Source organism: Pneumocystis carinii (genome assembly GCF_001477545.1).
Source record: "Pneumocystis carinii B80 chromosome Unknown supercont1.11, whole genome shotgun sequence".
NCBI lineage: Eukaryota > Fungi > Ascomycota > Pneumocystomycetes > Pneumocystales > Pneumocystaceae > Pneumocystis > Pneumocystis carinii.
Window position 1 is genome coordinate 16,793 of NW_017264723.1, and position 25,824 is coordinate 42,616.

Genomic DNA, 25,824 nt, shown 5'->3' on the forward strand with positions numbered 1-25,824 from the left:
TATCATCTTCAATATAAAATTTACAATTGCATTTGTACCAATAAAAAAAATACCATAGAAAATAGACATTCTGATTTAAAAACTTAAAGAATAAAGAAAATAAAAACGTAATTATTTGATTTTAACAAATCTAACATTTTCTTTAATATACCTAATTTCTTAACTAAAACTAAATATTCCAAATTTTTTAATATTATCAACAACTCAAATAATAAAATCTTCTAGGAAGACTTTCCTTGTATTTTAAATATTATCTTGCTCTGAAAGATCAAAATATCCTAATAAATTCATTATCTATAAATATATATATATAATAATTTCAACAATTTATTCATATCTAATATAAAAGCAATGGATTATGATCAAACTTTTATAAAGTTTCAATACTTGTATCACTAATATTATTATAAAAATATTAGAATTTATATTATATTTCTTTTAATTCTACATTAGTATAAATTCTATCAATTAGATATTCACTTTAAAAAACAAAAGAATTTATAAAATATTTCATAAAAGTTATATTTCCTTTAAAATATTTTTTATTCAATGGTTTATTTATTATAAATTATAATAATCTTATAAGTTTTATCTATTAATCATTCGATTTTTTTATATTTTAATATCATATTTTATTAATTTATAGCTTCTTGTCTTTAATTTATCTAAAAATATTAAAATAATTATAAAAATTTATTAACTTTTTAAATAGGTATTAAATCAGTTAAAAAAATCCCAAATATTTGATATATATATAACAATACTTTTAAATACAAAAGATTAATATTATTCATAAGTTTGTTTTTTTATAAAATTTAAAAGATTAAAATAGAAAATTTGTCAAGATTTTAAGTTATGGAATCTACAAATGATAATATAAATATAAATAATGATTCAGATAATTCACACACATCATTAAATATGAAGGATTTCTATAAAATCGAATTATTATATTCAGAATATACATCAATTATGAACTATATTATTCAATGTTGCAATATTTTAACAGACTCAGCAATTTTAAAAAATCTCATAGATTCTGAAAAATCTAATTCTTTACAAGTAATTCTATCTTATATTTATTTTAATTAATTATTTTTATAGGATAAAAAACTTGAAGAAGCATTAAAAAGTCTAATTGATTATATGGCTTATATTAAATTGCAAGAAAATATATTATCTCAAATTTCAAAAGAATCTAATAAAGATATCGTATGAAACTATATAAGAATTTCTAATATAATTTAATTATATTATAGAATTTAGAAGTAAAATTTCAAGAACTTTATACAAAGAAAAAAAAAGAATATGATTCTCAAAGTTCAGCTCAAAAATATTTTAAAAAAGACGAATACATTGATTTCAAGCAACGTATATTAAACGTCCATCGTAAAAATGCTCGAGATTTAACTATGGAATCCATATTTCAAGGTAATATTTATTTATTTTTATTTATCTATTTTTATTTTTAGAAACATTCATTTCAGATGACGAAGATATTGTTATATCTTATTTAGATCAAAATATAAAATGTCCTCTTACTATGACATATCTTGAAAAACCCTTAAAATCAAATATTTGTGGCCATTATTTTTCTGAACATGCAATTTTAGAGATTCTCAAGTCCAATAATGGAAAATATGCATGTCCTATAGTAGGTTAGTATTATTTAAATTTGAAACTTTCTAACAATGAAAAGGATGTAGCAAAATAATTGATAATAGTGTATTAGTTTATGACAAAATAATGGAACGAAGAGTTAATATAGCTAAAGAATTTGAAAAAGATTTTGATGAGTCTGAAAAAAATAAAGAATCTGGATATATAAATCTTGAATAAAATTGTCAATTCATCATAAAATACATGAAATAATAGGAAAAATGCTTAATTTTAATTACATTGTATTTTGAATAAATCTCATTAGCAAACTTACGATTTCACATACCAGCCATAACCCTTGCTTGAAATTTCTGAAGTTTATTAAGCAAATGATCACCTTGCTTTATTAATAACTGGTACTGTGCATTCTTACTATCTGGTCTGTTGGTTTCAATTATACCATTTACTCTATCAATAATACAATTTAATTGTTTATTAGCAATAAATCTTGATAAATCTTTATCAATAAATTCAACAGAAACACCAAATGCTGATGCCATTGAAGAAATAGACAACGCTTTATAGCTCTATGAATAACTAAGATGATTCAAGAAATTAAAGCTAAGTACAAACCTCTAACAATTGAGCATATGATTTTCTTTTCATTTCTCGAATATAATAATCAGCATGAAGAAAAATATATCTATCAACCCTAAGATAGTTTTCTTCTACTTCTGCAAGTGCTCGGAAGAAAAGCGCATAATTACAATAATATAACGAGTTGATCATATTTTTTAAAGATGTGAATGATTTATCAGTAATGATAATACCAAGCACTTCAGGTGAATCTACAATCTATTTACAATTAAATATATTTAGTAAAATATCCATTAATATAAAAACCTTTTGTTTAAAATCAACTCTTTCTAATGAAATAGAACCTGAAATCACTGTATATTTTACAAGATCCTCATATGTCATCAATTCAGTACTAGTAAATGTACTTATACTATCAAGAAAAAGACGAGTCGCTTCCTTAAAATTTCGTATACTAATATAATGAAGTCCCATATATGTTTTAAGTCTATTTTTCCGATCCCAATCTCCTCCATTATCAATAAGATTTCTTGCTTTATCCATATTACGAATAAAAAGTTGTGTATCTGAAAAAAACAGTGCAATTCTCATAATTCCAAATAATATATCAATCTGAAAGCCCGTAACCGTATTATTATACGCTTCTTGATATGATTCTAAAGCTTTTTCCTAAAAAATTACTATAAAACTCCAATTACCCAATTATTTTACTTTATCACAAATACGGGCATAAAATTCTGCTTTTTTTCTTAATATATCTGCAATTTCCTGTTCACCGTCCATCTCCTGAACTTTCTTAATTTCATTATCTAATTTCTCTAGCTCTTTATCATTCTCTGCCTTTAAATCATTATAAAGACATGCATCAAAAGGAAAAGATTGAATATGTTCATGAAGATAAAGATATAATGGTGCCAGATTTCCCTCTTTAATTGCACTTAATAATGATTCTGTAGCTTTTTTTTTTCGTTCCAAAGAATTAACATTTAAAATAACAAAAATATGATCTGCAAGACGCAAATCAGGAACAGGAGAAATAGGTATTTCCTTCATATTAAAAAGTTTAAGAAATATCTAGTTTTTTATAAACTTTTCAAAATTTTTTTTACGAACTTAAGATATAAAAATAGTTGATATTTTAGTTAGATAAATATATAGTTTTAAATATTGAATATAACCAAAAGTATTAAAGAAGTATAGATTTCCTTTATTTTAATAAAAATCAATAAGAACTAATAAAATATAAATAATATTTTAATAAAAAGAAAGAAAAAATATAAATTTATATTTCATAAATATTAGTTCTAAAAGCTTTAAGAGATCAATAGATAAGTCTAAAGATCAGGAAATCTATAAAGATAAAATACTCTAAAAATTAAAAAAAAAACATAACTTTAACCTTAATCGATATATAGAAGTACCAAATGTTATTTTAAAGAAAGATTAGTAAATTATATACTATTTATGAAAATATAATCCATAAAATATTCAGTTAAAATAATTATTATAAACCTCTTTTTTCAAATGCAAATGCAAGATAGAATCCTAATAAGAAAATTAATAAAACATAATAATAATAAAAAACTAACCAGCAGTATCCCATTCGTCATCAGAAATAAGTCTTTTTCCTTGATTATTAATTAAATTCATACGTTGAAGAAGCATTTTTATTTCATAATCCTTTTGTTCTTCAAAAAAAACATCATGAAATCGTTTACAATAAAGCATTTCTAAATCATAATCCAATGCAAGTCTAATTTTCTTAGCCAAATACAAAAAAAAGTAATATTACGCTCTAAAAGCTTCAAATGGTACAACATATTCAGGTATATCAGTAACTGCATCTTCAAGATAAAAACTATAACGATGTCCAAATGGTGGACGAAATTCACAAGTCAAAGGACTTATAAATTCAACTCTATAAATTGAATTCCTCCAGCCTTTTTCACCATTCTTTAACTTTTTAATCTTCTCAATAATAAAATCACTATTAGGTATAGTACCAATAAATTTCCCACCACGTAAAAGACTTTTTGATACATTAGAAAGCATTTGATGACATTTTTCCTCTGTCTCAAATGCATAATGCATACAAAACTGCATACTCACTATATCAAATTTTCGTTCATCTGGTGGAAGAATTGTCTCAAGAGAATACATATAACAATCTAAAACATAAAATTTCGCTACAAAATTAAGATTTTTCATTTTTCTAAATCTTTCCCGAGCTTGCATAATAGATACCTCTGCTGAATCAATACCTATATATCCTGCAATTCCTGCTTTACTCCATTTCAAAAGATCCCCTCCTTTTCCACATCCAATATCTAAAACAACTAAATATATGTCCTTAGGAAACTCTTTTGTAAATTTTCTAATTAATGCTGATTTAACCCAATTATTAAAATTCTTAAGACCAATAATTGGGGATCTTTCACGCCTTTTCTTCCCTACTTCAGGACGCTCATTATAATATTGTCTTACAACATCACTAACATTTTCATTTTGAATATCTCTCTTTACTTCATTCATACGAATTCTTTCTCTTTCATATCTACGGTCCATATCTGTTTGTTCTCTCACAATACTAGGTGTTTTATATTTCTTATAAGGCTCTTCTTGCTTATTTAAAGGTTCCTCATCTTTCTTAATATCTTTTAATATCTTTTCAGATGTTTCCTCAATTTCAATCAGCAACATATTATCTTTGTGCCATATATTCTACTTCTTTTATTATTTCTAAGCAATTGTACTCTTTATCAACATGAAATGGACGTTTTCTAGCCTTAAACATCCTTTCTTGAGGATCTAAAGAAACTTCTTTAGATAACCTTTCTATTGTTCTTTGATCTTCACTTTTTATTCCTCTTTCTAATAAACATTTTCCTGAATTATCCTTCTGTGGACGGTCTTCAGGTTTTTCAGGTTCTTCAGGGTCTTTAGGGTCTTTAGGCTCTTTAAGCTCTTTAAGCTTTTTAGGCTCTTCAATATACATTTATCTATTATTTATTATCTATTATCTACATTTATTGATATTATTAGGCTAAAAAATCTATTTAATTCATATTCTAATTAATAATAAATATATTCTTGAGGGGGTTGAAGATAGGCGAGATGGCCGAGTTGGTCTATGGCGCTGTGTTAAGGTTATTACAGTTCCGCAGTGGGAAACCGCGTGGGTTCGAATCCCACTCTCGTCAATTGTTTTTATAAGGAACAAGATCTTAAGGGTTTCTTAATAAGAGCTTTAAATTTTCTAAGACAGAAGTTTTTTATTTATAAAAACAGATATTTAATCATAAATTAATAAAATAGAACCAAAACGTTAAGATTTTATATAAAAACATTAAACAACTTTGAAATATTAGGGAAAATGAGAAATGGTTCTTAAAGTTCAAAATCCAAACAATGTTAAGGTGTATACGGTTTGTGGAGAAGGAGCATCTAGATCTTTACCGGAATGGTTTATTAGAAAAAAGAAAAAAGAGTTAAAAAAAGATCCAGAATGGACATCTAGGATTGAACTTTTACAAGATTTTGAGTTTCCAGAAGCAAGCAATAAAATCAAAGTAACACCAGATAAGAAATATACTATTGCAACAGGGACATATAAGCCTCATATGAAAGTCTATGAGTTTTCAGAAATGTCAATGAAATTTAGTAGATATACGAATGCAGAGAATGTGAATTTTGAAATTTTATCAAGTGATTGGACCAAAACGGTTCATTTGCAACAAGATCGTTCTATAGAATTCCATACACAAGGAGGGATGCATTATCGTCTTCGAATTCCTAAGTTTGGAAGGGATATGGGGTATCATTTTCCTACATGTGATTTATTGATTGCAGCATCTGGAGATGAAGTGTATAGATTGAATCTTGATCAAGGACGTTTTTTACGTCCTTTTAAGATAGATAGTTTAGCGGATGATGGAGAAGGAACAAATAAAATGGGAGTTAATACTGTAAATATTAATCCAATACATCAACTTTTTGCATTTGGAACAGATAATGGAACGGTTGAATTTTGGGATCCTAGATATAGGTCAAAAATTACTACATTAGATGTTTGTGCATCATTGAATCCTTTATTTCATAAAAAAATAGCCGAAATAACAGCTACTAGCTTTAGACATGATGGATTAACGTTTTCTGCAGGCACATCAACAGGAATTGTATTATTATATGATTTAAGAAGCCCTCAAGTTTTGTTACAAAAAGATCAAGGATATGATAGTCCAATAAAATCTATAAATTGGCTAAAATCAAATGATTCAGCCTCGCAATTAATTTTAACATCTGATAAAAAGATTATAAAAATATGGGATAAAAATTCAGGAAATCCATTTACATCAATTGAACCATCTGTTGATATTAATGATGTATGTCCTTTAGATTTTACAGGTATGATATTCGTTGCTAATGAAGGTGTTCCAATGCACATATATTATATTCCTGCTTTAGGACCTGCTCCTTCATGGTGTTCTTTCTTGGATAATTTAACAGAAGAAATGGAAGAAAATCCAATTGGAAATATTTATGAGAATTATAAATTTTTGACAAAAAATGAATTAAAATCTCTTGGTTTAGATCATCTTATTGGTTCCAACATAGTTCGTAGTTACATGCATGGGTTTTTCATTGATTTTCGTCTTTATGAAACGGTTTTCTTCTTAATCATTATTATCAAAATCATTAATAATTTATAGGCAAAAAGTATTATGAATCCTTTTGCATATGTAGAATATCGTGAAAAAGCTATCAAGGATAAAATTGAAAAAGAAAGACAATCTCGTATACGTTCTTCAACAAAACTTACTAAAATTAACCATAATTTGGCCCAACATCTATTACATAAAGAAGAAAAAGAAAGGAAGAAAAATAAAGTAAATTAAATCACTTTAAAATGATTCATTTTAATATTAAATTTAGGGCAAAGGTGGACCTAGTATTCTTGAAGATGAACGTTTTAAGGATGTTTTTAATGATCCTGAATATGAAATTGATGAGAATACTGTAGAATTTATGCAATTAAATCCTGTACAATCTGTAAGTTCTTTTACTTTTTTTAATTTATTATATAAATTCCTTAGACAAAAAAATATGAAAATTCAAAAGCCATAAGTAGTTCAGAAAGTGATAAAGCATCTATTGCATATTCATTTTCTGAAACAGATGACAATTCTGATCAAAGCGAGGATGCAGATTCTTATCAGAAACCAAAAAATATAAAATTAAAAGACGAAGACCAAGAAACAAGAATGAAAATAATTGAATATTATCAACCATCATTTAATACAACACAAAATGAATCATTTGAAACATTAATCAAAATGCATGAACAAAACAAAGAAACGGAAAAAAAAAATGGTTTAATCATTAATAATATTAAAGGAAATATAAATGGCACAGGAAATATGGAAATGACATTTTCAATACCTAAAAATAATAATAATAATAATTTAAAAAACAAACATTCTACATTAGAAACAAACGATAATAATTTAAAACAAGCAACTCGACGACGTGCAAGCAAAAATGCATTTCGAAAATTGTAAATAAAATATTATACATCATATTATAATTTTTTCACAATTATACATTTACAATATCTATTCATATTTTATATTCATATTTATTCTTTTAAGAGGATTTTTCTGGTTTTAATGTTGCAACTTTAAATTTCTCCGGTCGATCATCTACACCTTCTCCTACTTGATCCCATGCACTAGTCCCACCACTAAAATCTCTAAAAGCTTGCGTCATTTCAAGTGGCTCAACTACTATTCTTTTTTTCTCTTCATCGTATCGAATTTCCGTATATCCTGTTAAAGGAAAATCCTTTCGTAGTGGATGTCCCTCAAATCCATAATCCGTTAAAATCCTTCGAAGATCCGGATGATTAACAAAAAAAATTCCATACATATCATATGCCTCCCTTTCATACCAATTCGCTCCTTGAAATAATTCAACTATACTAGGCACATGTGTTGTTTCATCCGCATAAACTTTTACTCGAATTCGTGAATTATATCGGACACTTAACATATTATAAACAACTTCAAATCGATTTTCTCGTTCTGGATAATCCACTCCTGCAATATCCATCACACTTTTAAATTGACAACTTGTATGATCACGTAAAAAATACATAATTGGAATCAATCCTTTAACTGACGTATAAATAACTAATTCATCTTTCCATACTGAAAATTGTTGAACAAATTTAGGTAAACAACTCATAATATATCCTCCATAACTATATAATCGCTCCTTCTCTTTATCTGGTCCTAACGTTTTCTTTTTTTCACTCTCATTTTCAACTCCTTTTAATGATAATAATCCATTATGATTGGTATGAAAATAGGTTATTAATAATCTCTGTTTTAACCTTATATTAAGGCATTTTGACACTGAAAATACTGACTTAAACCCTTGAAGATACATATAGATATAAAGTATTTTTTTAATATTTTTTTGAAACGTAATATCGAGGGTTTTAACCCTTGTCGATAAAAAATCCACGTAAAAAGCAACGACCAAGATTTTTAATATACAAAGACTTAAGAAAAACATGTCTAGACAACATCAAGATTCATATATTTCAGATGATAATGAAGATATTGACTGGTAAGTATTTATAGGTTTTTTATTTCATGAAAAATAAATGAATATTTAGTCCTCTCTGTATGGAAGAGATGGATCTTTCAGATAGGAATTTTAAACCATGTCCATGTGGTTATCAAGTATGTCGTTTTTGCTGGAACCATATTAGAAAGGTGAATTTTGTGTATAATAAGGTATTTTTTCGATATTTAAAGTACGGATATAGGATTTGAATGGACGTTGTCCAGCATGTCGTCGACCGTATTCAGAAGAAACGATTGAGTTTAAGCCATTAACAGCAGAAGAGTAAAGAGGATAAGATAGATATTTTTAAGGGATATTAAGATTATTAGATGGAAAATGGATCAATATCGAAAAAATCAAAGAAAACAAAAAGACCGTGAACGTAAAGAGATTGATACGGTTAATCGGAAGCATTTAGCGAATATACGTATTGTTCAGAAGAATTTAGTTTATGTGATAGGACTTTCACCGAAAACGGCGAATGAAGAGCTTTTACAAACGTTAAGAGGGCACGATTATTTTGGACAATACGGAAAAATTCAAAAAATAGTGATTAATAAGAAAAATGCATCACATCCGAATGGATCGGGGAGTCTTGGTATATATATTACATATTATAGAAAAGAAGATGCAGCTAAAGCGATTGCTGCGGTTGATGGAAGTCTAAATGATGGAAGAATATTACGTGCATCATATGGAACAACGAAATATTGTTCTACATATCTTCGTAATCAACCATGTCCTAATCCGAATTGTATGTATTTACATGAGCCTGGAGAAGAAGCGGATAGTTTTACACGTGAGGATCTTTCGACATTGTATGTTTTTTTTTTTTTTTTTACTTTTAATGAATTTTACTAAACCAAAAACAGTCAATATACAGCAAAATCTACTCAAGTTGCATCTCCTAAAGATATGAATACATTATCAGGGTCATCGCGTCCTTTAAGAATGACAGAAACCATTTCTTCTAATGAATTATATAATTCTAATGAACACGAAGGCTCTGCTTTGCCTCCTACAGTTTCATGGGCTACTAAAAACTTATCTTCTCAGACACCCTTATTACAAAAACCATTGGCTCAATCAAATAAACCATCTACAAATGGAACATCTCAAAAAATACTATCTCCGCCACCAAAGCATACTTCTATAGCTACATCACCGATTACTTCAGTATTAAAAACAGATACAACCGTTTTTCTTGATAAAATCCTAGAGAATTTATGTACAGGTCATTTTAAGTTCATTTTTTCTTCTACAATTTTATCTTCGGAAGATTTACAAGCAGCACAAACAATACTTCCACTTTTTACATTTAATCCTGAAAATGGTGCGAAAAAATCCGAAGCAGAAGCTCGATTACAAGAAAGAAATAATGGATCTAAGAATACTAATTTTCGTTCATCCTCTTGGTCTCACAGTTCATCTCCTGTCATGACTGAAGAAAATATTTATAAAAGACAAGTACCTCGTCATGATCTATATAATGAAGAAGGAAATAATCGACTTATTCAAGAAACAAGAAGAAATAATCAAAAATATCATCAAGGACTTGTACCAACATCTCTTTCTCCAGGTATAAATTCAGCACCAATCATGTATCCTCGAAATACAATTCCTTTGACCAATGATACAAATTTTAGCCCTGTAAATACAGAAATTATTACAAAAACCTCAACTCCTCCAGGAATATATACTCAAGGCATGCATCCACATAATTATATGAAAAAGGATTCTGATACAAGATTTATGAGTCCTTCACATGAGTATCTTAACAATATGGGTAGACAATCAGTATCTTTAGGATCTTTACATCATGATCAAGGAATTCATACATTTCAAACTGGAGTTACTAATACAAAAACTATCAACTCAAGTTCATAAATTACATATGATTCTGTTTTTCAGATTCTAATATCCAATTTCAAGAATATAATCCATTATTCATGTGTATGTATATGCACCATATATAGTCTTCATTAATAATTTTTGGATTTATATTTTTTAAATTAATTAAACTACCAAATTTTATACATACATATATATCTATTTCTCCATTTAACACTTATATAAAATATCCCCAAATTTTTATAATTAAAAATTCAATAAAAGAATAAACTCATTCAATATTTTATCAATAATAAATCATTTGTATAATACTTCAATTATATAACATAAATAAAATGCTATACTTCTTTTTAAAAATATAATCAAAAAAAAACATCAAACATAAATGTACTATTTTAAAATTAAAAATATAATAAATAATTAGAAAAACTATGCCTTCTTTAATAAAAATCACTTTTAATAATTTCCATCCAGCATTTATAATTTTATTACAGAGACCTATTCGAAGAATATCAAAATCATATTATCATCTTATATACCAAATCCAAATATTTCCATATTAATTGTATATACATATTTTCATGAAAGAATATACTTTTTCTATATAAAAAAGATTATCAATCATCCTCTACTATTTGTTCAAAGTGATACCGAGATCGTTTCCAACTCTCTTTAGTCATTCCTTTACCACTTCCAATAACTCCCACTTTACCACCAAACTCTTCTGGGCTACGAAAAATACTTTTTTCTCCAATACGCTCAACTTTTCCCGTTCTTCCCCGTTTAACTCCCTTTTGTGAAAATGTTTGCCATACACGCTGCCCCGCAATTAATTCATCTTTTGCCTTAATATTTTTCTGCTTTTTAGGCGGTAATGGCGGCGCATTTGCTACTGATGGTGGCGGTGGTGGCTTTTCTTGTTCTATCTCTATAGCCCTCTTTTTTCCTTCTGATATAGGCTTAACATGATACGCCTGTAAAGTTTCAATCGTATTATACTCAAGAAACTTAACCGTATAAACTGTATTTGTTGATGATCCTGTCACCGACGTAATCTTTGCTGGATAAAATGCATTGTCTCCTGATACCCATCTAGCCATTACTGTCTCACCTGTTTTATATGTCTCTGTATATTCATATCGTACCTGACTATAATTCTTTGTATTTGTTGTTGCTTCTTTAGCTTGTTCTTCAAAATATCTCTTGGTAAGTGTAATTAAATCGGTTAATTCCACCTTTAAATCCTTAAGTTCTTGGTTATCTGGATCTTGTGAAAGTGCTAAATTAACACTATCTAATTGATATTGATATTGATTTAATTCAGCCTTATCTAAGACCATTTTTTAATAAATTATTAACTTTTGCATTAATTTTTGATAAATTTTTTAAATTTTTTAACGTAAAATTTAAATATTTTTAAAAAGTATTAAGAAAAAAATAATTTTTATTAAGATTTCTTAAGATTTTTCTTAAGATTTTTTAATGAATTTAAGGTTTTTTTAAAAAAAAGTTAAAATTATTAAGAAAATCTTAAGAAAAAATTTTCAGTGATTAATTTTTAAAGAAGATAAGATAGAATGGAGGTAAAGATAATATTTATATGAAATAAGAATATATTAAGGTATAAATAGGAAAGTTATATATTAAGATTAGAAGAAGTTCTTAAATCTACACTTTCATGTAATAGTCATGAAATATTTAATGCGACGAAAATATTGAAGAATGAATATTTTATGGAATCAAAGTCATTAATTGGATTATTGCATATTATGCAAACGTCAGAAAGTCCACAAGTAAAAAGGAATTAATTTTTTTAAAAAAGTCTAATTAATATGGAAGATTCGTCAATTGGCAGCAATTGAAGCACGTAAACTTATTAGTATATTTTGGGAAGATTTAGATAAATCATTAAAGAGTGAAATAAAGAAATCGCTTCTTCAATCGATAGTTTTGGAGCCAATATCAATTGTTCGACATTCATCGGCACGTGTTATTTCATCTATAGCAAAAATAGATTTACCGATTGAAGAATGGCAAGATCTTCCTATATTTATACATCAAGCATCAATGTCGAATAATTTTTTGGATAGGGAGACGGGTTTATATATATTATATGTTTTATTTGAAATTATAGAAGAAATGTTTATTGATAAAATGGAGGAACTTTTTTCATTACTTAAATTAACGATTAATGATAAAGAAAGTTATGATGTTAGGGTTACAACGCTTATGATTCTTGGAAAAGTGGGGGAAATTATTGATAGAGATGATAAACAAAATATTAAATCATTTCAAGAAATTTTTCCGTCTATGTTTTTAGTTCTTAAAGAAACAATTGAATCTAACAATGAAAATTCTCAAAAAAATGCATTTGAAGTTTTTAATACGTTATTGATATGTGAAGGAGCATTAATATCGAAAGCTATTAAAGATTTACTTGAATTTATGGTTCAAGTAGCATCAACAACAAAGCTAGACGACTCTGTTCGATGTATGGCATTGAACTTTCTCATTACATGTTCTAGATAGTATGTGTTAATTTTATTTTTTATATATTATAACGATTTTAACAGTCGGAAAAATAAAATTCAAGCGTTAAAGCTTGGCCCTCAACTTATCCTTAGTATGTTGTTAATAGGAACGGAAGAGGATACAGGTTCACCAGATGATGATTCACCCTCTCGTCTTGCATTTAGGTGTATCGATATTCTTTCTATTTCTTTACCTCCATCGCATGTATTTATTCCTCTTATGAATTATATACCTCAATATTTGCAATCCGAAAACCCAGCATATAGAAAATCTGCATTGACTGCACTTGGAGTAGCCATTGAAGGTTCTTCTAATTTTGTGTCGACACAATTTTCATATTTACTTACATTAATTATTATTGGATTAAAAGATAATCATCAAATTGTAAAACGTGCGGCACTATTAGCATTAGGTCAATTTGCAGATGAACTTCCTGAAGAAACGTCGGAAAAGCATGCAGAATTAATGCCTATTCTCCTTGAACTTATATTAGATTCTCATGAAGAGACTAGAAAATCTGCACTCAATACACTTGATGCATTATTAGAGTCTCTTGACGCTGACAGTATTTCTAATTATTTTTCTTGTATTATGGAAAGATTGTTAGGATTATTTCAATCAAACTCAGTACTTGAAATTAAGTCTACTGTTGTTGCTGCAATTGGAAGTGCTGTATATGTTGCAAAAGATCAATTTATTCCATACTTTGAACGAACTATTGAATGTTTTATACCAGTTTTAGAGCTAAAGGATTCAGAAGACGAATTAGAGCTTCGAGGTATGGTTACAGATACTTTAGGAACAATTGCAGAAACTGTTGGGAAAGAAAAATTTGCACCTTATATTGAATATGTTGTTCAAAGTGCATATAAAGGAATGCAAATAGATCATCCTAGATTACGTGAATGCTTGTTTTGCTTTTTTGCAATTTTAGCTCGACTATACAAGCATGAATTTGCACCGTTTCTTCATGTAGTAGTACCAGCGTTAATTCAATCATTGGATAAAGATGACTCTGATGATATATATAAAGATAGTGATGATAATGATAGTATAAAAAATTTTGATGATGACAAAGATGATACATTACTTGATATGTCAAAAGTCAATTCTGCAATTACTATGGAAAAAGAAATTGCTGCAGATGCTTTAGGAGAAATATGTTCTCATACTAAGGAATTATTTATTCCATATCTTGAAGAGAGCAAAGAAAGGCTTATTAATTTATCCGCACATTTTTATGAAGGAGTTAGGAAGGCTGCTATATCAAGTTTATGGAGATTTATAGCCACTCTATATAATATAAGTAATCCACAACAATGGCTTCCAGGATTACCATTGGTATGACTAGATAAGCATTTGTATTTATCTCATTTTATATAGAAAATTCCACTTCATGCAGATATTGATAAGTTTGCAACTTCTGTAAGAGATATAACTATGGAAATTTTAGAAGATGAAAGTGAAAGGTAATGCAATTCTGATATTTTCTTTTATAATTACTATTATTTAATGATGAATATTTTCGTTTACCCAGCTCACTCAGATACATAATTGTAATGATGTGAAAACGAAATTATGCTAAATAATATTCCTGATAATATATCTATTATATTTATTCTTTAAATCAGAATTTAGCTAACTACTTAAAGACTTGTCGTTATAGAAATTTGTCAAAACATTTCAGAAACCTTGAAAGTTTGTGGTCCTGGAATTTTAGGAAACAGTGAATGTAAGAATATTTTAAAAATATTTATTATTGTTAATATGAGATTTAGCAATACAAAAAATATCTGAACATATTCTTAAAATCTTAAAAAAACAACATATATGTCAATTAGACGAAGAAGATATAGATAATTTAATTAATAATAATGAGAATGATGATTATGTTGAAAGCGATGATAAAGATATTTCTGAATATGACGCATTGCTTATAGATTCCGCCATAGACGTTTTGATTTCTATATCGCATGTTCTTGGAGAAGAATATTCTCAAGCTTTTGGATTTTTTCTACCTCATATACTTAAATATTATGTAGGTTTATTATTATTATTATACAATTATTTTTGATGGTGCTATAGGAGAGTGAAACGGCAAATGATAGATCTATGGTGATTAGTGGTCTTGGTGAGATTATTGATGGATTAAAGGCAGGTATTACTCCATATACGGAGGTATGTATTCTTATTTATTTATTTTTACTTGTATCAACATTTCGTTAGCAAATATTTCATATTTTCATGAAGGCACTTGATGATAATAATGAAGAAATTAGAAGCAATGCAGCATGTTCTATGGGTCTTTTGTGCCAATATTCTAAATATGATTTAACAAGTCAATATATGACAATATTTTCAAAACTTCAATCTCTATTTTCTAATAATAATCACAAAAATGCTAAAGATAACGCAATTGGATGTGTATCTCGATTGATCATTTCACAACCTGCATCTGTTCCTCTTACACAAATATTACCTCTTTTGGTCTCTTTTTTACCTTTACAAAATGATTATTCGGAAAATTTTCCTGTGTATTCTGCTATTCTGAAATTGTATAAATTAAATGACATAAATATCATTTCATTAACAGAAAGGCTTATTCCAATTTTTGCTACTGTTTTAGGACCACCTGAGGAACAACTTACAGAACCTATAAGAAATGAATTAATAGAACTCGTTAGAGCATTAAATACTAATTATTCAGAAATTATCAGTCAATATCCTTGTCTATTAAATGCTATACGATAATTTTCAATATTAATACATATTTCTTAATCTTTTTAGATATTTAATATATATATTTTATATATATTTTATATATTACACAAATGGTATCATAAAATCATTTAACCTTTATAATCACATCTAAACGCTTTTCTCTTAATAATGTCATCAATAATATATACGACATATATATCATTAGATATTTTTTTAATATTTAAAGTTTTTTATAATAAATAACTTAATACAGTTAAAATAATATTTAATAAATCTAATTTTTAAATAAATTTACTACTTATTATTCATATTCTACTCATTTTATTCAAATTTCATCTAAATAATTTCATATTTCATTAGGTGATGCTTGAAGATTCTTAATTTTTTCTTGCATAATCTCTGTAACTGCTACATATAATCAATTTATACATCTTTTAACCTATAAATAATTAATTTACCTCTTAAACTACTTGATTTCGTATTAAGATGCGTTTCTAAGTCCTGGAAATTCGTTTCTAAATACTTTATTCTCTCATCATAAAACTTTATTGCTCCATCAATAGTCTATATATTTTAAAAAAATACATAAAACTACCCTCAAAAAAACCTTTTCAACATAATATCCCGTACCAATATCTACCATAACCTTTTCCGGCTCTGAAACTAAAAATCCTGAAACATATAATGACGTTGTTAATGGTATTAATATTTCTTTATCTATCCCTTTTTTAACAAAATAAAAAACTTATATATATAAATATATACTGTTATTCTCCTTTTTTAACAACGTATTAACCAGTTTCTTACATTCTTTAAACTTAAACTGGGCTTGTTTTAACTTTGAAAAACTATTTGTAAAGTAATTTAACTCTAATTCTATTTGTTTACGTATTTCATCTAATTGAGGTATTGTTAAGGATTTTAAGTCAATTTCTTAAGATTATTAGTAATTTCTTAATATTTTATTTATCATTTTTACCTTTCTGCTCCATCTTAGTTTTTTTTTAACGTTCTAACAAGTTTAAAATATTTAAATAAGAAAATGGAGGAGGATAAAGAAGAATTAAAGGAAAATAAAGATGAAATCTTAATTCTAGACGTAAGATTAACTAATAATATCTTTTTAATGGAAAAAAAAGGCTAATTTTTTGATAATAGAAGATACAATTATTATTAAAAAGAACACAAGAACTTTTCTCTTTAGAATATCAATTTTGTTCAAATATAGATGATGAAACAAGGTATTTATAAGGGATTATATAAATATATATTGAGTGGATATTGAATGATAATGTTTTTTTAGTAAAAAAGCCAAGATTAATTATAAAATAAAGACAGAATATGAAAATGTAAAGGAATTGCCGCAGAGCGTTATTGATAAACAAAAGAAATATGTATCAGAAGAGGAGAAGAATAAGGAGAGAAAGATAGAAAATGGAGGTTTTTGTATTTTTGTAGAAAAATATGTTAAATTAATTTTATAAGATGAAGATGAAAAGGGATCAAATAAAATGCTTGAAAAGATTATTTCAGAGACACATGAGTATTATTTGAATGAAAATAGTATGAAAATGATAATTTTTATGTATAGAAATGATAATAAAGATTTAATGGCATTAACACTACCAGTTAAAACAGATTTATCTAAGTCATTAAGTCATGTACAAAAAAATACACAAAATAAGCAAACATCAAGTCTTATACGAAGGGAAAATGTTAAACCTATTGTACAATGTTTTATTTAATTTTTTTTTGGCTAATATTTTTTTAAGAAACCAGAATGGCATGCTCCATGGAAATTAATGAGAGTAATTTGTGGACATTTTGGGTGGGTAAGAGCAGTAGCAGTAGAACCGGGGAATAAGTGGTTTGTTACGGGATCAGGAGATCGAGTTATAAAAGTTATTTTTATAAGACTATATTTATTATTTTTAATTAAAATTAGATTTGGGATCTTGCATCTGGTACTCTAAAATTATCATTAACAGGTCATATTTCAACTATTAGAGGTCTTGCGGTATCATCTAGACATCCTTATCTTTTTTCATGTTCAGAAGATAAAATGATTAAATGTTGGGACTTAGAAACAAATAAAGTAATTAGACATTATCATGGATCTCTTAGCGGCGTTTATTGTTTATCTTTACATCCTACGTTAGATGTTCTTTGTACAGGAGGAAGGGATTCTGTTGTAAGAGTTTGGGATATGCGTACTAGAAACAATGTTCATGTACTTTCTGGACATAATCAGACAATTGCAGATGTAAAGTGCCAAGATGTAGATCCACAAGTTATTTCTGGATCTATGGATTCTACAATCCGTTTATGGGATTTAGCAGCTGGTAAAACTATGACTGTATTGACGAATCATAAAAAAGGTGTAAGAGCTCTTGTTCTTCACCAAAAAGAATTTAGTTTTGCAAGTGGAAGTGCAGATAATATCAAACAATGGAAATTTCCTGAAGGATTATTTATGCAAAATTTTGAACAACACAATGCTATTATAAATACATTATCATTAAACGCTGATGACGTTATGTTTGCTGGTGCAGATAATGGATCTATGTCGTTTTATGATTGGAAATCGGGATATAAATATCAAACATTAAATACAATTGTTCAGCCAGGATCATTAGAAAGTGAAGCAGGAATTTTTGCAAGTACATTTGACAGAACAGGTCTTCGTTTAATTACATGCGAAGCAGATAAAACAATTAAAGTTTATAAACAAGATGAAAATGCCACAGAAGAAACCCATCCACTTGAATGGAAACCATCACTTACGAGAAAAAGGTATTAATTTTTTTAATATATTTTGTCATCATTTTTGTATAAAATGCATATAATTTTTACTATAATTTATGCATAATATTACTATTTGTATATTTTGATATATTCATCATCTCAAATGATTATTCAAAGCCATTTTTTACAAAAAGAACATATATATCCTTGGATAACTGATAAAACTTATCAATTTATAAAACCAGTTTATTCTTTAAAAGTCATTCTTTAACATTTATATATTCCATAATCCATTGTTATTCCTTATTATGCAAGGATTTAAGAAAAGGGCCAATGGAATAATGAGATTCGTCCTGCCATTAATGATAAAAGCAAGAATTACGGCCCTTATTATTATCTGGTATACGTCATACAGGAAAATTAGCAGCAGGATGTCTTAGATATTAAAAAGCAGTTGCTTGTCCATGGATCTAAGCAGAAAAAATTGATCAACATGTCAGAAAATATTCATTCTCTAGAAATATATATCCATTGCTATTAAATTATGGGAATTTTAATGATAGTTGCTGCATTGGTATTAACAACATTATTGTTCATAGCATTCCTGATAAGTAAAGCTAACTTAAATTAAATACATAAAGAAATATATTGCATTCATGAGATATTGTAAATATAGATATTTTATTTTTTGTAAAGCACTCTGATGATCCAAATAAATATTTCCATGGAGATATATCATCAACTTTTAGTATTGAAGAGATATTTAAAAACTCTAAAAGACCAATTTAGTATACAAAAATAGATTAATAGCAGGAATTAATACATACATACCCAAAAAATCATTTAGTGTTATTAGAAAAGCAATAGATGGTATTGCAAAAGAATATGAATTTAAAGTTAGAAATTGTCTAATGAGGTATGTTATAAGACGAAAATCTCATTCATTTTCGTTTATTTTTCATCATTATAAGATTTCCTCCATATATAAATATAATACCTAGGATGATATTTATGATTAAACCACGTTTTTATGAAAGAGACACATATGATCCAATTTTATATGAAAATGGATGATTAATATCATCATTTGATGGCAGTCGATGTACTCAATTTGAACGTTGTATTTTAATTACAAATGATGTTGAAATTTTAACATAAATTATTTTTTAATATATTTCCCAAAAATTTACGACATATATAAATGATTATATTCTTCTAAGAGTGAATTCTCATCAGTAAAGTTAAGTTCTTGTCGCAAAACTGTTGTCAAAACCCATTCCATATTATAAACTAAAGGAACTTCTCCTGCTTCTTTTCTTTTTTCAATAAAATGTTTTAAAATCCTTACATCTGAAATATTAGATATTAATATAGGGATGAGTTCGTATTCTATCTGATTCTTCCGAGATATAGCTAGTGTACAGACCCCTCCATTTACTTCTATAATTTCTTTTATAGTATCTATTCCATTACTATAATTCGACACAGCCGCTGGAGAAATTTGTAATAAATATCCTTTAAATAAGGAATGTTTATTATTACGCGCTCTATCTAAAGAATCCAAAAGTTTAAAATTATATTTCAGTTCAGATTCAGGATCAATTAAAAAATAATTATTTTCATCTAATAAACAATTAAAATCAATATAATCAATGATATATGAACATACCCACAATCTTTCCTTCTTTAAGGCATGTTTCAATCCAATCCACAGATAATATTTTAGGAACATAAGAAAGTGCAGATAAAAATTTCTGAGTTCGTTGAATTCTAGAAGCAACAAGATGTGTACAGTCTTTAGCGTCTTGAACAGTAGCTATTCCTATAGTAAGCAAAGCCTTTTATCGTCAATAATATATTTAAAAACATATTAATAACCTTTTCCATTTGATTATCCCAATCCTTATATCCTGTTACTAAAATTCGGATATTATAATCTCTAAAATCCTTATTTGTTGGAAAAGGTTTGGCTATAGTCTTTCTTTTAACACTAAATTAACTTTAAATACTATTTAAGGAATAAATGTTTAATCTTACGAGACTTGATTATTCTTTAGATCTTTAAATTCAATAGATATTTCCTTGAGCTTTTTTTTTGAATTTATTATGTCCTCAGAAGAATCAATAAATGTTTTTCTTTTGCATTCTTTTTGATATAATAAAACATCAGGCATTATTTCATTATGAAGCCTCTCTAAAGCAACAGTAGCTGCCCTTCTTTTATGGAAAGGCGGAGGATTTTCTTTTGTTGAATCACAATTAGATACCTGAAAAGAAGATTCATTATCACTATGAACCTGTAGACCAAAATTATCCAAAGTTGATGTCATATCTAGTGAAGACGAAAAAGAATCCAATGGCAATTCATTATTATTTAACGAGATATTGTTTGAATGTTTTAATAAATTCGATTCCTTAAGGGGGGATTTTTCTTCAACAAGGACATTACTTACATCTTTATAAATAAGCTTTATTACATCCAAATCTATAGGTGTATTTCCAACAATTTTCATGAAGCTTGTTTTAGGAGGGAAATAAATATAACGAGGTGTTGTAATATTTTGAAGTTTCCATTCTGCATATGTTTCTTCTAGCCAAAGATGATTCACTATATGAATATTCCATTCCAACGCAGCCGAATATTTTTCTCCAAATTCACTGTTCAATAAATAACCATTGATACAAAATAAAGTTAATAATACCATGGAATTATCAAATGTGTATTACTAGGTGTCATATTTTTCGTAAAAGTTGCACCTAGAGCTTTAATAAGCTTTTCAAGATATTGTCGAGATTCCCCTTGATAATTTGAAATAGTAATAACCTAATAATAAGATTATAAAAAAACAAATCAAGAAAAAAGAGGCAGAGATCTCTACCATTTTATGCATTTCTGGAAGACCAGCTTTTACAATAGGATAATGCAAAAGATTTAGTTCTGGATTGGCCCATGTTTCATATACATACATCCAATAAAGCCACGTTAAATTACCAATAATAATTCCTCGGTGAACTGCCTTAATACACTGTTAAAACAAGCATTGAACATAATAATAACAATTACTTGAATATATTCATTTCCTTCTCGATACATCCCAATAAAAACAGTAGCATTTTGTATGGACGATACAAGTATTGCACCCAAACCGAGAACTATTGTTTCAATGGTATGTAGTAAATTTTCATTGATTTCCAAATCTTTTGAAAAAAATATTTTTTTATTTTTCAAAACTTGTTTTGTAAATTTCAAAGGAGTTTCATTCAATTTTTCAACAGAATCGTTTATTTTTTCTATCATAGGAGACAAAACTGGATCTGTTTTGGTTCGATTTTCATCAAAAATATAATTTGTTAATAAATAAGGCGTTTCATCAACACGTTGTCGTTGTTTTAAACAATTATTAAACCTAATCATTTTAAACTTGGTTTCTATATATAAAAAAACCCATACCATTCCGGTGAAAGTATTTTTATTCCAAGTTCCGGTCTTTTTAAAACTTGTCTACATGTTTGCTAAAATTCTAATTGGTTTTCCGCCTTTTTTTAAAAAATACATATCAAACTTACATTATTTATATCTAATGCAATAATATGAGTAACATTTTTTGATAAAACTTCTGTACACTGTCCTCCCAGTGCCAAAACCCCTTCATGAATTGCATTTAAATCTCCATTTGAAAGCTTATATCATTTTTAATTAACATTATCACTTATTCATCCCAATTCACCTCAATACATATAATAACCACTCCTGTAAAGAAATACCGAGGATCTGCTGAGAAATATTTAATACTATATATAATACGTTATAAACTGATAATATATATATATATAAAACAACTTTTGAAGATGTTTACGTCGAATTGATGCTTCTACCCATTTCACCTAAATACCCATCAATACTAAACCTTTCCTTAACATAAAATATTAACATTGACAATCGGAATTCCCTTTTTCTCCATCAAACGGGTCGTTTTCCTATTAAAATCCGTCGTAATAATATGTGTTACCCGTGAATTGTCATCTGGAAGCGTTGCTCGTGTTCCACCATATTTTATAAGTTCCTCATCAATATCTGGTGCAAACCCATCGAGATAAAATATAACATCCTTAAATATCGTCATTTAACCAGTTATACACGTCGTATACCGCGATTTATCATAGAAAGCTTATAATAAAAATCCAAAATCCTATAAATATAAAATCCTATAAATTTAAAAATAAATTTTAAATTTATAAGCATACGACGTGTAGAATAATAAAAATTCTGCTAATATAAAATATAAATAAGTTGTAAATAGACGTAAAATAAGCTGAAAAAAAAAACAATATTTGATAAAACTTTAAAGACTAACTTAAGCAGCCTTAATATTCCCAAAACTTAATTTCGGACACAAAGTTGTCCCTTATATATGCCTCCACTGTGGATTGAACACAGGACCTTAGCATTACAAGTGCTACGCTACTACCACTGAGCTATAAAGGCATTGCTTAAGGGTTGCTGTGTATAATTTATAAGTTTATTATTTTTAAAGATGCCTCGAGTAGGAGTGCTTGTGATGGGACCAGCAGGCAGCGGAAAAGTAATAAATACATAAAATATAGAAAATAAGTGATGATCTTTTAATATAGACTACATTTAGTCATGCGCTTGTTTCTCATATACAGCAAATAGGCCGTCCAGCACATTTGATTAATCTTGATCCAGCGGCGGAAACAGATGATATGGAGGCAACTATAGGTGAATATAAAAAGAGAGAGATTATACATATATTATAGTAGAATTGGGTTAATTAGATTCTAGATATTAGGAATTTGATTAGTTTACAAGATGTAATGGAAGAACTTGAATATGGACCTAATGGTGGATTGGTTTATTGCTTTGAGTATGAAAACAAGTATTTATACAAGCAATTGATAGAAGAAATATAGTTTTTTAATGAACCATTTGGACTGGCTTGAGGAAGAATTAGCAGGATTAGATAATGACTATTTGGTATTTGATATGCCTGGTATAAAATTTGAATGAATAAATTAAGTTTTTTTTGAAGAATTGAAGGGCAAATTGAATTATATACACATATTCCAGTCTTACCAGTACTTACAAAATATTTACATCTTCAGTTAAATTTTCATCTTTGTGCTACATATCTTTTAGAGTCGCAATTCATTATTGATAAAGCGAAATTTTTTGCAGGAGTAATGAGTGCTATGAGTGCTATGGTATTACTTGAAATACCTCATATTAATATTATGAGTAAAATGGATTTAATACAATCACAAATTCGAAAAAGTGATTTAAAGCGTTATTTAAATCCTGATCCTTTTTTATTAATTGATGAAGTGAATTCAAAGACAAATCCTCGATATCATGATCTTAATAAAGCCATAATTCAACTAGTATTAAGAATTTGTTGGTAAATTATATTTATTTATATTTTATAGATTGATGATTTTCATATGGTATCATTCTTGCCTTTAGATATACATAATGAAGGCTCGATAGAAATGATTTTGGCATATATTGATGATTGTACACAATGGGATGAAGATCAAGTATGAAAACGCTTTTTTCTAGTTATTTGTTAATAAATAATAGGAACCAAAAGAGCCCAGAGATTCAATTAATACTGATGATTAGTAAAAAAAACATGAATACTATACTTCATCATTATAAGCACATCATTATATAATATCGTATTATTAAAGACTTTCGTAAAATAAATAAAACATGCTTCAGTTTAATATTAATTTCATTTTTATAAAATGCGTATAACCTTCATATGCAACGTCTTTATATATATATATATATATATATATATTACAAGCATATTTGCTATTTAGAAACTTTAATACTTTTCGTTGATTTTACAGATTTAAAAATCCTAGATATTTCTGGCTGTTCTTTTAAAACACGTTTTCTTTTTGAAAAGTATATAGTATTCGTATTTTGTTCAATAAAAAGATCATTCGTAAAAGTTTGCTTTATTGACGATGGGTCTAAAACATAAGATGGCTCTTTTGAATGAATATTTGATGTATCATTTTTTAATAAAACTAAATCTGCTACCTTCTGACAATCTCCTTTAATAACAATATCAAATTTTTTTTCAAATTCCTTGGGTTTAGGAAAATCTGATGTATTAATCCATATTGTTACACCATGTGATGCCTTTACCGCATCTATCATTTCTTTAACAATTTTTCGTGCTCCTGCAATCTTAAGACTAGTACCCGCAACAATCAATGCATCTGGTTTCTCTCTAAGATCATATTCTGTTACCTTTCCAATTGCTTCACTGTCCAAATTATATTCATTATATAAAACAATTCGTGGTCTTAATTTTCCCACCCCAATATTCCGTTTTCCTGCAATTGTACGTATATTCTCCATTTCTATACATTGATGACACACTGAAAGTGCATCTTCCTTAAAAATTTCCGGATCAAAAGGTCCTGTCCAATAACATTTTGAACAAATCATATTTTGAAGTCCACCATGTAACTGAATCGTCCTCGGCCATGGTGGATACATAGGTAACGGTACTTCTGACTCTAGATACGGCATCCGCGTCTCTAAAAAGTCAATATTTTGTGTATAAAGTCGTATTAATTGCGATGAACGTGCTAATGCCGCAAGATATTCATGAAATAATGTGGGTTTTGCTGATGCTGAGATTTTATACAAGTCTGTTATCATTTTATGGAACCGTTTAATATCTTCTTCATTCTAGACTCATTAAATTCGTCTTTTTTTGTATAATTATTCAACTTTGTAAACAGATATATCAAACAAATCCTGTCCGCTGCTTTTTAACTTAAAATTTGAACGTAAACTAGCAAAAAGTCCTTTTTCTGATCTAAAATCCGGTATTCCTGCGTCTGTAGATATTCCTGCTCCAACAAAAACAACTATTTTTTTTGACTTTGTCATAACATGTTTAACTAACTCAATATATAGCTCGTTATTTTTATTTTCAAATAAATTAATCATAAGAGGTTCTTTAAAGGATATTTTAACTGCCTTCTTTCCATCTTCTTTATATTTGAAGACATGGTTCATCTTAAGAAGAATTTATATTTTTATAATTTTTAAGATAAATATTTAAGATATAAATATTTAAGATATAATAAAAAAAGAAGTTTTAA

General features: G+C 27.4%; 14 protein-coding genes and 2 non-coding genes across 16 annotated transcripts; 8 read left to right on the forward strand and 8 right to left on the reverse strand.

Moving 5' to 3' along the window:
- Nucleotides 1-830: 830 nt before the first annotated feature.
- Nucleotides 831-1,883, forward strand: T552_02435 (hypothetical protein). Its single transcript, XM_018370977.1, has 5 exons — nt 831-1,062; nt 1,105-1,212; nt 1,260-1,431; nt 1,473-1,658; nt 1,700-1,883. The coding sequence occupies exons 1-5, from the start codon at nt 856-858 to the stop codon at nt 1,837-1,839; spliced, it is 813 nt and encodes a 270-aa protein (XP_018225137.1). The 5' UTR covers nt 831-855; the 3' UTR covers nt 1,840-1,883.
- Nucleotides 1,884-1,893: 10 nt separating this feature from the next.
- T552_02436 (hypothetical protein) lies at nt 1,894-3,294 on the reverse strand. Its single transcript, XM_018370978.1, has 4 exons — nt 2,908-3,294; nt 2,503-2,865; nt 2,233-2,454; nt 1,894-2,186 (listed from the first exon to the last, which is right to left on the reverse strand). Exons 1-4 carry the CDS (start codon nt 3,247-3,249, stop codon nt 1,938-1,940), a joined length of 1,176 nt encoding a protein of 391 aa, XP_018225138.1. The 5' UTR covers nt 3,250-3,294; the 3' UTR covers nt 1,894-1,937.
- A 382-nt stretch (nt 3,295-3,676) lies between these two features.
- Nucleotides 3,677-5,218, reverse strand: T552_02437 (hypothetical protein). Its single transcript, XM_018370979.1, has 3 exons — nt 3,989-5,218; nt 3,786-3,949; nt 3,677-3,741 (listed from the first exon to the last, which is right to left on the reverse strand). The coding sequence occupies exons 1-3, from the start codon at nt 4,894-4,896 to the stop codon at nt 3,701-3,703; spliced, it is 1,113 nt and encodes a 370-aa protein (XP_018225139.1). The 5' UTR covers nt 4,897-5,218; the 3' UTR covers nt 3,677-3,700.
- Nucleotides 5,219-5,304: 86 nt separating this feature from the next.
- T552_05030 lies at nt 5,305-5,396 on the forward strand. Its single transcript has one exon. It is a non-coding gene; the product is annotated as a tRNA-Leu (tRNA).
- Nucleotides 5,397-5,531: 135 nt separating this feature from the next.
- Nucleotides 5,532-7,807, forward strand: T552_02439 (hypothetical protein). The gene is made up of 4 exons (XM_018370980.1): nt 5,532-6,860; nt 6,906-7,082; nt 7,129-7,245; nt 7,290-7,807. Exons 1-4 carry the CDS (start codon nt 5,577-5,579, stop codon nt 7,752-7,754), a joined length of 2,043 nt encoding a protein of 680 aa, XP_018225140.1. The 5' UTR covers nt 5,532-5,576; the 3' UTR covers nt 7,755-7,807.
- Nucleotides 7,800-8,687, reverse strand: T552_02440 (hypothetical protein). Its single transcript, XM_018370981.1, has one exon. It carries the CDS (start codon nt 8,641-8,643, stop codon nt 7,840-7,842), a length of 804 nt encoding a protein of 267 aa, XP_018225141.1. The 5' UTR covers nt 8,644-8,687; the 3' UTR covers nt 7,800-7,839.
- Nucleotides 8,688-8,726: 39 nt separating this feature from the next.
- Nucleotides 8,727-10,758, forward strand: T552_02441 (hypothetical protein). Its single transcript, XM_018370982.1, has 5 exons — nt 8,727-8,826; nt 8,876-8,975; nt 9,029-9,108; nt 9,156-9,644; nt 9,699-10,758. Exons 1-5 carry the CDS (start codon nt 8,771-8,773, stop codon nt 10,711-10,713), a joined length of 1,740 nt encoding a protein of 579 aa, XP_018225142.1. The 5' UTR covers nt 8,727-8,770; the 3' UTR covers nt 10,714-10,758.
- A 474-nt stretch (nt 10,759-11,232) lies between these two features.
- On the reverse strand, nt 11,233-12,063 carry T552_02442 (hypothetical protein). Its single transcript, XM_018370983.1, has one exon. It carries the CDS (start codon nt 12,015-12,017, stop codon nt 11,295-11,297), a length of 723 nt encoding a protein of 240 aa, XP_018225143.1. The 5' UTR covers nt 12,018-12,063; the 3' UTR covers nt 11,233-11,294.
- Nucleotides 12,064-12,212: 149 nt separating this feature from the next.
- Nucleotides 12,213-16,001, forward strand: T552_02443 (hypothetical protein). Its single transcript, XM_018370984.1, has 9 exons — nt 12,213-12,260; nt 12,309-12,470; nt 12,517-13,205; nt 13,251-14,550; nt 14,593-14,678; nt 14,862-14,941; nt 14,988-15,247; nt 15,295-15,387; nt 15,436-16,001. The coding sequence occupies exons 1-9, from the start codon at nt 12,255-12,257 to the stop codon at nt 15,958-15,960; spliced, it is 3,201 nt and encodes a 1,066-aa protein (XP_018225144.1). The 5' UTR covers nt 12,213-12,254; the 3' UTR covers nt 15,961-16,001.
- A 229-nt stretch (nt 16,002-16,230) lies between these two features.
- Nucleotides 16,231-16,936, reverse strand: T552_02444 (prefoldin, alpha subunit). The gene is made up of 5 exons (XM_018370985.1): nt 16,910-16,936; nt 16,696-16,863; nt 16,538-16,647; nt 16,389-16,494; nt 16,231-16,338 (listed from the first exon to the last, which is right to left on the reverse strand). Exons 1-5 carry the CDS (start codon nt 16,920-16,922, stop codon nt 16,277-16,279), a joined length of 459 nt encoding a protein of 152 aa, XP_018225145.1. The 5' UTR covers nt 16,923-16,936; the 3' UTR covers nt 16,231-16,276.
- T552_02445 (hypothetical protein) lies at nt 16,927-18,771 on the forward strand. The gene is made up of 7 exons (XM_018370986.1): nt 16,927-17,029; nt 17,089-17,171; nt 17,234-17,370; nt 17,416-17,473; nt 17,522-17,657; nt 17,703-17,831; nt 17,876-18,771. Exons 1-7 carry the CDS (start codon nt 16,973-16,975, stop codon nt 18,728-18,730), a joined length of 1,455 nt encoding a protein of 484 aa, XP_018225146.1. The 5' UTR covers nt 16,927-16,972; the 3' UTR covers nt 18,731-18,771.
- A 448-nt stretch (nt 18,772-19,219) lies between these two features.
- On the forward strand, nt 19,220-19,749 carry T552_02446 (hypothetical protein; the record flags this gene model as incomplete). Its single annotated transcript, XM_018370987.1, has 4 exons — nt 19,220-19,249; nt 19,372-19,423; nt 19,486-19,591; nt 19,647-19,749. 4 exons carry the CDS (start codon nt 19,220-19,222, stop codon nt 19,747-19,749), a joined length of 291 nt encoding a protein of 96 aa, XP_018225147.1.
- A 66-nt stretch (nt 19,750-19,815) lies between these two features.
- On the reverse strand, nt 19,816-22,845 carry T552_02447 (hypothetical protein). The gene is made up of 12 exons (XM_018370988.1): nt 22,608-22,845; nt 22,517-22,560; nt 22,404-22,467; nt 22,243-22,356; nt 22,127-22,188; nt 21,740-22,082; nt 21,555-21,692; nt 21,378-21,499; nt 20,713-21,333; nt 20,554-20,665; nt 20,345-20,513; nt 19,816-20,298 (listed from the first exon to the last, which is right to left on the reverse strand). Exons 1-12 carry the CDS (start codon nt 22,797-22,799, stop codon nt 19,862-19,864), a joined length of 2,418 nt encoding a protein of 805 aa, XP_018225148.1. The 5' UTR covers nt 22,800-22,845; the 3' UTR covers nt 19,816-19,861.
- Nucleotides 22,846-23,088: 243 nt separating this feature from the next.
- T552_05031 lies at nt 23,089-23,161 on the reverse strand. The gene has a single exon. It is a non-coding gene; the product is annotated as a tRNA-Thr (tRNA).
- A 7-nt stretch (nt 23,162-23,168) lies between these two features.
- Nucleotides 23,169-24,357, forward strand: T552_02449 (hypothetical protein). Its single transcript, XM_018370989.1, has 7 exons — nt 23,169-23,258; nt 23,308-23,416; nt 23,480-23,561; nt 23,608-23,687; nt 23,735-24,075; nt 24,121-24,231; nt 24,275-24,357. The coding sequence occupies exons 1-7, from the start codon at nt 23,211-23,213 to the stop codon at nt 24,314-24,316; spliced, it is 813 nt and encodes a 270-aa protein (XP_018225149.1). The 5' UTR covers nt 23,169-23,210; the 3' UTR covers nt 24,317-24,357.
- Nucleotides 24,358-24,468: 111 nt separating this feature from the next.
- On the reverse strand, nt 24,469-25,778 carry T552_02450 (hypothetical protein). Its single transcript, XM_018370990.1, has 2 exons — nt 25,448-25,778; nt 24,469-25,405 (listed from the first exon to the last, which is right to left on the reverse strand). Exons 1-2 carry the CDS (start codon nt 25,736-25,738, stop codon nt 24,512-24,514), a joined length of 1,185 nt encoding a protein of 394 aa, XP_018225150.1. The 5' UTR covers nt 25,739-25,778; the 3' UTR covers nt 24,469-24,511.
- Between the last annotated feature and the right edge of the window lie 46 nt (nt 25,779-25,824).